The 12,732-nt window shown below is 37.4% G+C and overlaps 1 protein-coding gene across 3 annotated transcripts; it reads left to right on the top strand.

The window, feature by feature from the left end:
* The first annotated feature begins 439 nt into the window (after positions 1-439).
* On the top strand, positions 440-12,415 carry LOC108882225 (interferon-induced protein 44). Of its 3 annotated transcripts, XM_018674591.2 has the most exons (8): positions 7,563-7,585; positions 7,986-8,036; positions 8,127-8,160; positions 8,729-8,927; positions 9,382-9,528; positions 9,667-9,838; positions 11,006-11,106; positions 11,231-12,415. In XM_018674591.2, the coding sequence occupies exons 2-8, from the start codon at positions 7,988-7,990 to the stop codon at positions 11,396-11,398; spliced, it is 870 nt and encodes a 289-aa protein (XP_018530107.1). In that variant the 5' UTR covers positions 7,563-7,585; positions 7,986-7,987; the 3' UTR covers positions 11,399-12,415. The 3 variants fall into 3 exon arrangements, with proteins under 3 accessions (XP_050927588.1, XP_018530108.1, XP_018530107.1); XM_051071631.1 differs by lacking the exons at positions 7,563-7,585; positions 7,986-8,036; positions 8,127-8,160; ... (2 more) ...; positions 9,667-9,838; positions 11,006-11,106 and adding exons at positions 440-630; positions 703-736; positions 903-1,098; ... (1 more) ...; positions 2,157-2,328; positions 3,621-3,721 and having other exon boundaries at positions 11,231-11,592; XM_018674592.2 differs by lacking the exons at positions 7,563-7,585; positions 7,986-8,036; positions 8,127-8,160; ... (3 more) ...; positions 11,006-11,106; positions 11,231-12,415 and adding exons at positions 444-630; positions 703-736; positions 903-1,098; ... (2 more) ...; positions 3,621-3,721; positions 3,838-4,532.
* Positions 12,416-12,732: the final 317 nt, after the last annotated feature.

Here is a 12,732-nt window from a genome sequence, read left to right as displayed (position 1 = left end):
TATTGAAAAAAATCCTGAAAAACAGAGTAGAATTTGTTTTTTTCACCTGAAACAACAGTAAACCATGTGACTGTACAGTTTAGCCACATCCATTTTAGCTGTTATCTATTATCTATTATCTCAGTTCTCCGTGTGTTACTGCACGAGTCAGCAACCCACTGTTGACTAACCATTTAAAGATTTTTTTCCAAAAACGTATTAAATTTCTCTCCACAATTTTCATTTACACATTTTGGGCATCAACCTATTGATCCGTATAATTAATTATATTAATTAATTATAGTTAATTTAATATCCCTACTTATGTCAGCTAACCTACAATTTCCTCATTAGCTAATGACATGATTACTTCTTACTGAGTGACATGTATGATTAGCTGTGGTTGTGCTATGTCCCCTTTATGTGGGTCTCAGTTGGTAAGTCACGTTTCATAGAAGAGAAAGTGAAACCATGATAGGAAGGGCAGTTTTATACTGCGTGATTTTTGCAGTTTTAGTGGTGGCTGTCTGCACTACAAGGATCAGCTGTAAGACTCAGACTCTTTGTTGCAGCTGTGAGCAGCTGAGTCAGTTCTTTACTTTTCATCAATGGGAGGAGAAAAGTCTAAACCTAAGCCTGAAGAACCCCCACGTAAGTTTGAAAGTCACATACTGTACCATGATGCCAACATTATTTCTTTAACATTTGTCTTTTACCTGGCAGTTCTTGATGAACCATGGAGGAAAATAAACTCAGGGTGAGTGTGTTTATCTGAATGTAAAAAAAAGTGAAAAAGCACGAAACATTTTTTTTCTTTTTCTATTGTCTCATTCTCTCTTTCAGTAACATTTCCGTTAACTCCTCAGTTGCTGCAGGTTATTTCAGTTTTTAGTCTAAACTGTGATGTTCTGTTTCCTGAGCAGAGACAAACAGCACGATCTACAGTATGTGAGAGACTACAAACCTCAGACTGAAGGTCAGCAGCTCAGGATTCTTCTTCACGGTCCGGCTGGAGCTGGAAAGTCCAGTTTCATCAACTCGGTCCAAAGTGTCTTACTCGGTAGAATGTACAGACAGGCTTTGGCGGACAACATTTCTCATAGTTGTTTCACCAAAAAGGTAAGAAGAATATTTAGCAGTCTACAGTACACCCTGTTTATATTTGTTATTTATATTAGAGATTATATTTATATAGTTCACTCGTAGACTTTCAGCAGGCCGTCGTGTATCTGCGGCCTCTCTCTCTCGGGTTGAGGAAAAATAAACTCTCAGTCTATTTAACGTTTTCTGGATAATTTAGAGGAGGCTGGTGTCAGTCAGGCGACTCTAAAACTTCAGAGTAAAACGAAGGATTATCAAAAATAATTATTCATATACTTTTGTTCCTTTGGCTTAACTTGACGTTGTTTAGTTTAAAGAAAGTTACTTGCAGAGCATGTGGTGGAAAGCACTTCCTGTCTGTGTGTCTGTGTGTCTGCCAAAGAGCACCGGAAAACACTGATTCTGAGCAACAAAAAAAACCCCCTGAACTATGACGACTGGAGTAAACTCAACTTACAGAAGAAGCACAATGAGTTGTAGGAACTGTTCATTTTCAGTTGTTCATGACTGTTACCCCCCATCCTTGGGCAGCCTCATGGGGCACATAACACTCTCACCACTGCTTCATGCTCAGCTGTAAACAGCCCCAGTGATCCTGGGAGCTGTGCTGTCAGGGGCAATAGCCCACGGGCTACCAAGGGAAATTGGTCCTAATTCTGCCTCATATTTTGCCTCGAGTGGTTAAGTGTATGGTTTAATGAATCAACACTGTGTAAAAAGAGAAGTAATCTAATGTAGTTTCCGGTGTTAGTTGGATATTGATTTGGTAATTCTTGCTTGTGATGAATATTAATTGCACCTTTTTTGTTTGTCACAGTACTCAACCTTCAGGATCCAAAGAGAAAACCCAGACACCTTTTACCCTTTCATCCTCAATGACATCATGGGCCTGAGCCCACAAAAAGGTGTCCAAGTGGACGATGTCAAACTGGCTTTCACGGGACATTTGAAGGAAGGCTATGTGGTACAGCATCCTTTAGGCTGAAATCCATCAACCATACTGCTTATGTTTTCGGGGGTTGTGGTGGGGTTGTTTAAATGACACTACTTACATACATTTTCATCTTGTCTTCCAGTTCAATCCTGGATCTAAACTGTCAGAGGGCAACGAGTTCTACAACAAATCTCCAACTGTCAATGACAAAGTGCATGTTCTGGTTTGTATCGTTCCTGCTCACACATTATCTTCAATGAGCGACGAAACTGTGCAGAAAATTCGGGACATCAGATTGGAAGCCAGTCGTCTGGGTGAGAGCAGAGATCAATATGATTATTCTTTCTTACACTGGGTTAACTAAATCAACCTTTTAGAAAAACAATTGTGGAGTGATATTACACTCTGAATCCTCTGACTATTAAACACCTGCTCACTGTAGGTTTGTTTGTAGTTTCATTTCCCACAGAACAGCAGCCATGCTCAGTTTGACCTCATGTTAGTTACAATAAGTTTATCTATATACGGTCATGTGGAAAAAAGTACACTCTCTTTGATTTCCATGTTTTTATGTATCAGGACCTAATAAAAAATCATCTGGTCCTTGGCAGGTCTTAAAATTAGGTAAATACAACCTCAGATCAACAACAACACATGACATTTTTCACCACGTCATTTCTTATTTAACAAAAATGAAGCCAAAATGCAGAAGTTGAAGTTGAACAAGATTCAGTAGCGATAACTTGAAGTTTGGCCCACTCCTCTCTAAACACTGCCTCAGCTCATTGAGGTTTGCAGACATTCGTTTACACACAGCTCTCTTAAGGTCCTGCCACAGCATTTCAGTTTGGCTGAGGTCTGGACTTTGACTGGGCCACTGCAACACCTTGATTTTTTTTTTTCTTTTTCAGCCATTGCTGGTGTGTTTGGGATCACTGTCCTGTTGCATGACCCAGTTTCAGCCAGGCTTAACTGTCAGACACACGGCTTCACATTTGACTCTAGAATACTTTGGTTTACAGAGGAGTTTATGGTCAACTCAATGATTGCAAGGTGTTCAGGTCCTGTGGCTGCAAAACATCTCCACTTTGGTCTTTTGGACTTTGTTCCAGAAGTCTTGTGGTTTGTTCAGAAGCAACTTTGCAAACCTAAGCCATGCTGCCATGTTCTTTTTAGAGAGAAGAGGCTTTCTCCAGGCAATTCTTCCAAACAAGCCATTCTTGTTCAATTTTTTTCTAATTGTACTGTTATGAACTTCAGCTGTTTTAGAGGTGGTCACGTTTGCTGATGATCAATTAATCCCAGGCATTTGATCAGCAGCACCTGGCTGCTACTTACCCTCTTAATTCCTATGGAAAAAGTAAGGGTGTACTTAATTGTTCACACGCTGCTTCTGAATTTTGGCTTAGTTTTTGTTAAATAAATAATGACAGTGTAATATGTCATGTGTTGTTGTTCATCTGAGGTTGTATTTACCTAAGACCTGCTAAGGACCAGATGATTTTTTTATTACGTCCTGATACGTGAAACCATAGAAAGAGGGTGCACTTTCTTTTTCACATGACTGTATATGGACTCAGTAGTTTTCTGTCTGTTGTCCTGGCAGGGATTCCTCAGGTGGCCATTCTCACCAAAGTTGATCAGGCCTGTCCAGAGATAAATAAAGATTTAAAGAACGTCTACAGGAGCAAGTACATGAAGGAGAGGGTATGTTTTTATTTGTGATTTGCACAGACATCAAACCACAGCTGACTGACTGAGTTTAAGAGTCTTGTTTGTCTCTGAGCTGTAACTGGTGAACTGACTGTATTTTTAAAATACAGATGGAGCAGTTCAGTGCAGATGTGGGTATTCCCATGAACTGCATCTTTCCTGTCAAGAACTACCATGAAGAAATCAAGCTAAATGATGATACTGATGCTCTCATCCTGAGCGCCCTGAGACACATCATCGACTGCGGAGAGGACTTCATCAACTGGAAAGCTGAATAATGTGCAGACAGATCCATAGTTTCATTTTACTTCTAAAATATTCCTTTTAATAATCACCTTAACCTTTTTATATCAGGGATTAATAACTAAATCTGAACACCTGAATTTAATCATTATCAGAACACCATTGTAATAATTTAAGGATCATAAAGTTGTACAATCTCTTATCTTGAAAATTAGAGACATTAGAGACCATACATTTCAATCACTATTGCGTATATCAAAGGGGGTAAGAATAGAATATGGAAGTGTAATATTGTTATTGTCCTCTTTGAGAATTTGTATTTTCAATTGCTTAATAATAATGATGATGATAATAATAATAATAATAAAATAGAATATGGGACGTTAAATAGGTTTAGATTCATTTTATTAAGATAGATAAAGATAAATACAACATTTTTAATTGGTATGGTGGAGATGTTAAAAGACCTGAAAAGGTCAGAACATTCTATTTGCATGTTATAAAAAGTGAGTCATTGAAAATAAAAATGTGAATAAACCATTATTAATGTGAACCTCCTGAAGATTCAGATTCAGATTCAATTCCTGAGGCTCAAACAACCTCCTCTGCAGCAAAAACTGCCTTTTCCGTTGGTCACAAGTTTACAGCGCCTCCCACAGGCTGGAAGACATTACTACACATTACAGCATGATGACAATTCTTAAGCAACAGGTTGATAAACGACATTACTGAACATTATTAACTTACTTTACTTATGTCCTATGGCATAGTTAAATAATTGCCATCTCATTTCCCCCCTCTTTCTTGTGTTGCCCTGCTGGGGGCAAATAATTTGAGTTGAACATGCTCGGACAGAATTCTTTTCCTCCTGCACCAGGCCGGAAGGTTAGAACAATGTGTTTTGCTAACAGAAAAACCCGCAAATTTTTACTCAATATACATAATTAATAATGTATATTGTCATAGACATGAGAGATTTTGCCATTTTAATGTTGTCATAAGAATGACCCACCTACTGATCAGTCTTCAGTTGTCTTCATGTGTCAGCTAACTTACCATCTCCTCACTAGCTAAAGATAGCATAGTAAAGTGCATTAACTGTTTGGTATCCATTCATCAGTTTAAAATGACTTGTAACAACAGACAAATGATAAACCAGTCATTGTAACTTTTAGCTTCTGTTCTCTTAAAAAGTTGTTTATTAATATTTAAACATGTTAGAAATCTGTACTTATGTGTTAGCTAGATCCTCTCAGTCCAATTGATCCAATCAATTTTATCTAAGAAATTAATTATGTCTCCTCTACTGATGAAAATCAAAACAACCATAAATAAATAAAACAAACTCTCATCTTATGTATCTAACTGTAACAGTACCTCTCTAACTAGCCTTTAATAAAGCTCACACAAATTACACTAACAGCATAGCATTAGGTTTTTAATTCAGCACGAAAGCTATAAACCTTGTTTGTATCAGCAGCCTCAAAAACAGTGCTTGTGTTAATGTTGTTTGGTCATCCATGCTGAGATGAGACTTTCTTTTTTTTTCCATATACCATCCAACACAATACCCACACTTGTGGTATTTGCAAGAAGTAAATTGTCTACTTGTGTGGTGTATTTCCAAAAATCACCCTGCATTTATCAGAGCTCACTGGGAAACACTTGATTAATACAGACATCCTGTCAGTCATGCACATACAAATATTTTACAACTGAGCTCAGACAGCTGGTTATGGTAGTACTGTCAGTGTGACAGCACTGAGCAGCTCCTTCAGCGATAGGTTGCTTCACCCAAAGTGTGTGAAGGAGAGGTATTGCAGGTCCTTCCTTCCTGCTGCTGTCAGACTCTACAACCAGCACTGATCCTAGTTCACCACATACTCACATGGACATTTTCACTAGGTTCTGCACTTTAATTAATCCAAAACAGCTGCTATCAGTCATTCACTGTGTGCAATTCCATTTTCAAATGTCCAATATCTGTATTTAGTTCATTTTCTGTCTCTATGTATAAAGTCCTGTGTATATTGCTCTTCTGTTAATATTTTTTATTACATTGTCATGTTTATACTGTAATATATAACAATATAAAGAGTACGGTCTGGACCTGCTCTATATGAAAAGTGACTGAGATAACTTTTGTTATGATTTGGCACTAATGACTTGGCTCCGACTTCTTTATGCTTCTTTATGTATCTAATAAACTTGTAATATAGTGCAATTAAAAGACATTACGGTTTATGATAGTCTTTACAAAGGAGCACTGTATTCAGTAAACAACAGTGAACTTCAATACAAGAGATAACTGCCTCCTCACTTTCATTTTTCATTCATGTCCATCCGTCAATAATTCACCAGAGTTTCCTAGAATGGTCAGAGAAGTTCGTATTCCTATTTATGACATACTGTCATAAACCAGTATCAGAGTCAGTATATCTCACAGTATTCATCAGACAGTAATCCCAGACAGACACTAAAGACCTGAAGAAACATTAACTGATCTGAATTAGTTATTGATTAAATTGCTGTATAAAGTTTGGCTGTTCAGCTGAACTGTAAAGTCAACAACAGCAGTGAGCATTGGGCTGTATGAATGGTGATGCATTCAGTTATTGTTGTATGTATGTGAGGTGTCTGTAGAACAGTGATACCTTTGCTGAATGTTGGGCTTGCTGAACAGTGAACAGTACCACCTGTTGTAGGTACTGAAGTGTAGCTGAATGGTGATGTGACTGCTTAGCTTGGGTCTTTGAACTGAGTCAAACAAAGTGATTAGTGATTTCCACCTCTGCAGCTGTGGTGATGGGGACCTGGCTGTAGACACAGGATAGCAAACCTCAGTCTTCAGGACATGTGACCTTCACAGCCGATGTATTCTGCTTCGATGGCAATTTCAATTGCTGATTTTCATATTTCAAAGGCAGGGTGGGAAGTAAGAGTTCTCATTATTTAAATTCTTATATTTGTAGTGGCCTTCTGAAATGTATGAATTCATTTATTTGTCAGAATTACAATCTCATGGTTTAGCTTTTGTACTTTGATCTCTGACACATAGTTCTGGAGCACTGTTCTATCAGGGTATGTAACCAATAAATCTACTGATCTTTGTCTCTGGACTGTGATGGTTCGACTCTACTATGTTATATTACTGTTAGTGTCTGAACCTTGAATTGCTATCAGCAGTGATGAACATCTAAAGAGTTCTGTTTACAGCTGTAGCTCGATGGCCTTGGTGTGAACTTTGTCATAAGATTATTAGAATGTGTGTTTTTTGCTCTGAAATTAATAAAAGATGAGAATGAAAAAAACTTTTGAGAAGGGCTGAATCACAGAGTAATGTACTGGTGTGACAGAGGTACAGATAAGGTACAGATGTGACTTTGTAATAACTCAGAAAAAAACAGCCTGATGAAAATGAAAATGAAAATGAAAATGTGAAAGTGACCTGGGGTGGACCTCTGTGAAATGACATCCTACTAAAGTAACATTTATAACAGGGGTGGAAGTATAACTTGATGTATGAATCACTTTATTACAGGTGGCTGTATAAATTGCCACAGCTAACCTGTAGATATACATTCTTCCATCTCTTCCATTAGAACAACAGCAGAGGTATGAATCTCATAAATCCATTTGCAGATTTTTAAATAATAAATTGTTCTTGTTGATTTTAAAGTCATGTTTTTCACAGAATAAGTTTTTGTCAGTTGCCTTAATCGGTTATTATTAGTTACAGTTGGTTTGTTTTTAGAGGGTCAGTGTTTCTGATTGTGCTTATTTATTTTATCGTCTTTGGTTGAGTTTAGTTCTGTTCAGTATGACAGACCTTATTCAGTACATTTTACACACTAAACACACACACATAGTGGCTATAAAATACATAGAATAAATATGCAAATTTTTAATGTTTTATTTATTTATTAAATTTTATTTTTGACTATTTATTTTAAGACTTTTTCACTGACATGTTCAGTCAACTCAACAATTTATTTCTGACTGTTTTGTTTTGCAGCCATGGGAACAGAGAATTCCAAACATGCTCCTCCCCCTTCACCTGCTCCATGTAAGTAAAAAAAAAATCTAATTATCATTCATAAAAAGTTACACACTTCTTGTAATGTTTTTGTCTCATGTGCATGTGTCTCTCTATCAGTGTTCGATAGACCATGGAGGACAATTGAGTGGGGGTAAGTGTGTCTGAGGCTTCTAATGTGGGACTGATGGACATGCTGCCTCTCAGCTTGTTTCTTTGTTGTGTTTTTGACTTTGTCTTTTGTCGTCTTGATTTAGTCTTGGTTGTTTTGATATGTTTTTATGTTAATGAATGCCATGGATCTGGCTGTTCTTAAGGTGTTTTCTGCGGTGATTTGGGTCAATGGTGGAGTGTTGTGCGCCACCAAAGGGCCACCCAAGGGTGGGGCTCTGTGCTCTTGAATATCTGTTCTTGTACCTTCATGCACAAGAACCACTTATTTGTGCTCTCAAAATTTCAGAGAAAACATTTCATATATATATAAACATGAATTAGCGAGTACAGTTTCAGTAGAAACAAAAATCTGACAACATAAATTAGTAATTTATACTCTGAAACATAATTTGAGAGAGTGGAGTATCTAAATGTGGGCACAAGGTTGAAAGAATTTCTTTTACTTCTGACATTTGCTGGGCTCCATGTCTTATAGTAACACAGTATATTACATTTATTGTCTGGGTTGTTGTCTGAACTCTAATGTAAAACATGTTTCCTGCCCCAAGCACTGGCAAAACTGCCAATCTGTTGTACTTGAAGACCTACAAACCTCAGGCTGAGGGTCGGCAGCTCAGGATTCTCCTTCATGGTCCGGCCGGAGCTGGAAAGTCCAGTTTCATCAACTCTGTCAGCAGTGCCTTAAAAGGGAGAATATGCACACTGGCTTTGGTGGACAACACCTCTCACGACTCTTTCACCACAACAGTACAGTATACTTACAGCAACTAATACTACTTCTATTTTATGGTTAAAAATCAAGTGATTTGTGTGTGTGTGTGTGTGTGTGTGTGTGTGTGTGTGTGTGTGTGTGTGTAAAGGAATGCATAATATAAAAGCATCTTTTAAGTAAATACAAATCACAAGAAATTCAATATGGAGTTGTGTGTTCTTACATATCTGTTTTTCTGACAATTTACCAATGACTAAAGACAGACACACACTACACACACTACTGGAAATTCTCCTCATTCTGTGCCAACAGTGAGTGTTAGTGTTAGCTGTCAGTTTTTCATATAATAAAAATGTAAAGTGTGAAAATGTAAAGCAGAATTGTTTTATTTTAACACAATGTGGAAAAAAAGAGTATAAATGTATCTTCCCTTGTCTTACATGGATGATATTTATAATAAATTACATTGTCTCTGTTTGTGGTTCGCAGTATTTAACCTACAACATCCAAAAAGACAAACCAGGGACCTTTTACCCTTTTGTCTTCAACGACATCAGGGGCCTGGATCCACAGAGAGGCGTCCTAGTGGATGACATCGAACTGGCTTTGATGGGACATGTGAAGGAAGGCTACATGGTACAGCATCCTTTAGACTCTGACATTGCTCTGTAAAAAAAATAATAATAATAATAAATAATAATAATAAAATAATAATAAAATAAATAAAAAGTGATGTTTTTACTTGTTTACATACATTTTCATCTTGTCTTCCAGTTCAATCCTGGATGTAAATTGTCAGAAGGCAACGAGTTCTACAACAAATCTCCAACTGATAACGACAAAGTGCACGTTCTGGTTTGTGTGGTTCCTGCTAACAAATTATCTTCAATGAACGACAAAACTGTGTGGGAAATTCGGGACGTCAGATTGAAAGCCAGTCGCCTGGGTGAGAGCAGAGATCAAATAGTTGCATTCTTTCTCTGAGAGACAGATACTTGATAACTAGTGGAACACTAACCTCCATAGCAATAACATTAGTGAATGTGTACATCACATCTTCTCTCAGTATCTTTCCAACACCATGTCAGATCTGTCTGATTCTAACATAATGGGTGGAGATTTCAATTGCATTTTAGATTCTGTTCTAACAGGCAGCACCCCCAAGCAAGCTCTTTAAAGCACAGTGGAATACTCAAAAATCTTATGCAATCCTATAATTTAGTGGATATTTGGAGGCTTCTCCACCTCATGGAAAAGGATTTTTTTGTTGTTGTACTAAGTTTTTAGCTCTAAATGGTCACCTCTCCTTCTGTGTTCATTCTGGGCAGACCAAAACCAGACTGTGACCCTGAAATGATTTCATCCTGCCTCCCAATTTTGTTGTTGCCTATTGGAAATATTCTGACTATCCATCCATCTATCCATTTTCTATACTGCCCATCCAGTAAGGGTTGTGGGGGGGCTGGAGCCTATCCCAGCTGTTATTGGGCGAGATGCGGGGTACACCCTATGCGGATTGCCAGTCCATCACAGGGTCAACACATAGAGACAAACAACCATCCCGAGGAAACCAGCTTTATGCCAGATAGACATATGTATTTCAGTCTTTGCTGCCTCTTCAAAATATTGTCAGCATACAGAAGAGGCTGTTGTTATTTCAACAGATGCACAACATATGTTTGATCAAGTGAAGTGGCGTTATACGATGTTTACTCTCTAGAAATTTAGATTCCGTCCCCCTTGAATTGAAATGGATGGATCGGGATCATTTACTCACATCCAACTGCCTCCATTATTATAAATCCAAAAATATTTCTAGCCCTGTCAAGGCTGCCCTCACTGCCCATTTCTGTTTGCAATTATCATTGAACCCTTGGCTACTAGCATCAGACAGAACCTTTTAATATCCCCCAGTGAAATGTACGTATATGATCTCACCTTTCGTTATATGCTGATGACATCCTTAAATACATCTTCAACAATTATTGACCCCTGTTATTTACAATTATTGTGTCTGTTGAGTAAATTGTTTAGTTCTTGCTCGTGACTTCATATCATTTAAAATGAGTTTACCTAAATGCTCTTAATATTTTTATACCTGTTGTCCTGGCAGGGATTCCTCAAGTGGCCATTCTCACAAACGTTGATCAGGCCTGTTCAGAGACAAAGAAAGATTTAAAGAATGTCTACAGGAGCAGGTACATTAAGGAGAAGGTATGTTTTTATTTATTATTTTGGAAGCATAGACATTGAACTACAGCTGAAATTGAATCCAGTGATGCAGTCACTAATTGAGCTGTAACTGGTGAATTGACCTGTTGTGATTTCTAAAATGTAGATGGAGCAGTTCAGTGCAAATGTGGGTATTCCCATGAACTGCATCTTTCCTGTCAAGAACTACCATGAAGAAATCAAGCTAAATGATGATACTGATGCTCTCATCCTGAGCGTCCTGAGACACATCATCAACTACGGAGATGACTTCATCAACTGGAAAGCTGAATAATGTGGAGCCAGATTCATACTTGTTTGATTTTGCCAAGAAATTAATTCACATATCCTCATTTAATGAAAATCCTAATAACAAATAAATAAAATAAATTCTATTCTACTCTTATGTATTTATCTGTGGTTAAAGTGTCCCATATACAGATGTTCTTCAATTGGCACAAATTTTTGGTATAGACTTTCAGTGATGTTTCTGTCATTATGTGTTTTAACTGTCTGAACATTACCTTACAAGCTAACAGCTGGCTTTGGCCACACAAAGTATAGCATTAAGTTTGCATGTTGACGGCTGATACTTTCTTTGTCAGTGTAATCAAACTACATTATTCAAATATGTTAGAAGTTCCTAGGTACTTGGAGACCAGATCCTCCCAGTCCAGCTGAAGTGTGTCTGAGAAAACAGCCCAGGCAAACTGGCTGTACACTTCAGATGCACAGGTTCAACCAGCAGGGGGTTCCACCCACCCAGCTTATAAAAAGGTTTTAGTTGATTTAAACATGTACATTGAATGAAGATTAGACCACTTTTCATAAATATAATTGTTTGTATTGTCTTGACTTGGTTCTGCTCAATGATTAAAGTCAGCCCTGTAGCCTTTCAACCGGTAAGTCCACCTATTAGCCATCTTGCTGTTTTTTGTTGGTTGTTGCCATCTGTTGGACCAGTGGAGCTACTATTGATTACACACCTTTTTTTACTCCCATTTATTTGTATTACATGTAGGATCAGGAGGAGCCTGTGTTGAATTAGTGTGTATCACTGCTGGGATGATGCATGTTAGGAAAGAAAATATAGAATAGACTCGTTTTGCAGTTAATTCTATACTGTTTTACTTCATATTATCGATATTAAAATGCTTAAAAGTAAAAAATGAATGCATTTATTTATTCAAAATATTAAATGATTATAATGTATTACATTTGCACCGTTTATTGACTGAATGCCAGAGTATTCATACAACAGCTGTGCTAAAAACTGGTTAGAAAAGTTACAAATGCTGCAGAATAATAAGAATGTGCTTCTTTTTATGAGCCAAAAATATGTAAACAACAAGAAAGTAAATCTACTCTGGTTCAGCTTCCACTCTTTGTCAGATTTTTGCTTCAATCAGTTTGGTACTACACTCTCTCGGCTACTTGTAATAGTTTGTTCTGAGTTATCTTCCTTTATTGTCTATGAATAACCTTTATTTTCTTGTCTGGTTGCAACAGTCACCACACTCATTCATTCCCCTTCCAGTAAACCAACAGCCTTCACCTACCAGTACACTTATTTCCCCATTCCTCTCATCAGCTGACAACTAATCTTCACCTGATCTCTTGAGTCTGTGT

Source organism: Lates calcarifer, linkage group LG7_1 (assembly GCF_001640805.2).
Source record: "Lates calcarifer isolate ASB-BC8 linkage group LG7_1, TLL_Latcal_v3, whole genome shotgun sequence".
Taxonomy (NCBI): Eukaryota; Metazoa; Chordata; class Actinopteri; family Centropomidae; genus Lates; species Lates calcarifer.
This window is presented reverse-complemented; position numbering and strand designations above follow the sequence as displayed.

Excerpts from the sequence above, each read along its gene's own strand:
- LOC108882225 (XM_018674591.2), top strand. The coding sequence starts at position 7,988 with ATGGGAACAGAGAATTCCAAACATGCTCCTCCCCCTTCACCTGCTCCA. Across the intron at positions 9,839-11,005 it reads ATTGAAAGCCAGTCGCCTGG|GGATTCCTCAAGTGGCCATT; the intron begins GTGAGAGCAGAG and ends TTGTCCTGGCAG. Across the intron at positions 11,107-11,230 it reads GCAGGTACATTAAGGAGAAG|ATGGAGCAGTTCAGTGCAAA; the intron begins GTATGTTTTTAT and ends TCTAAAATGTAG.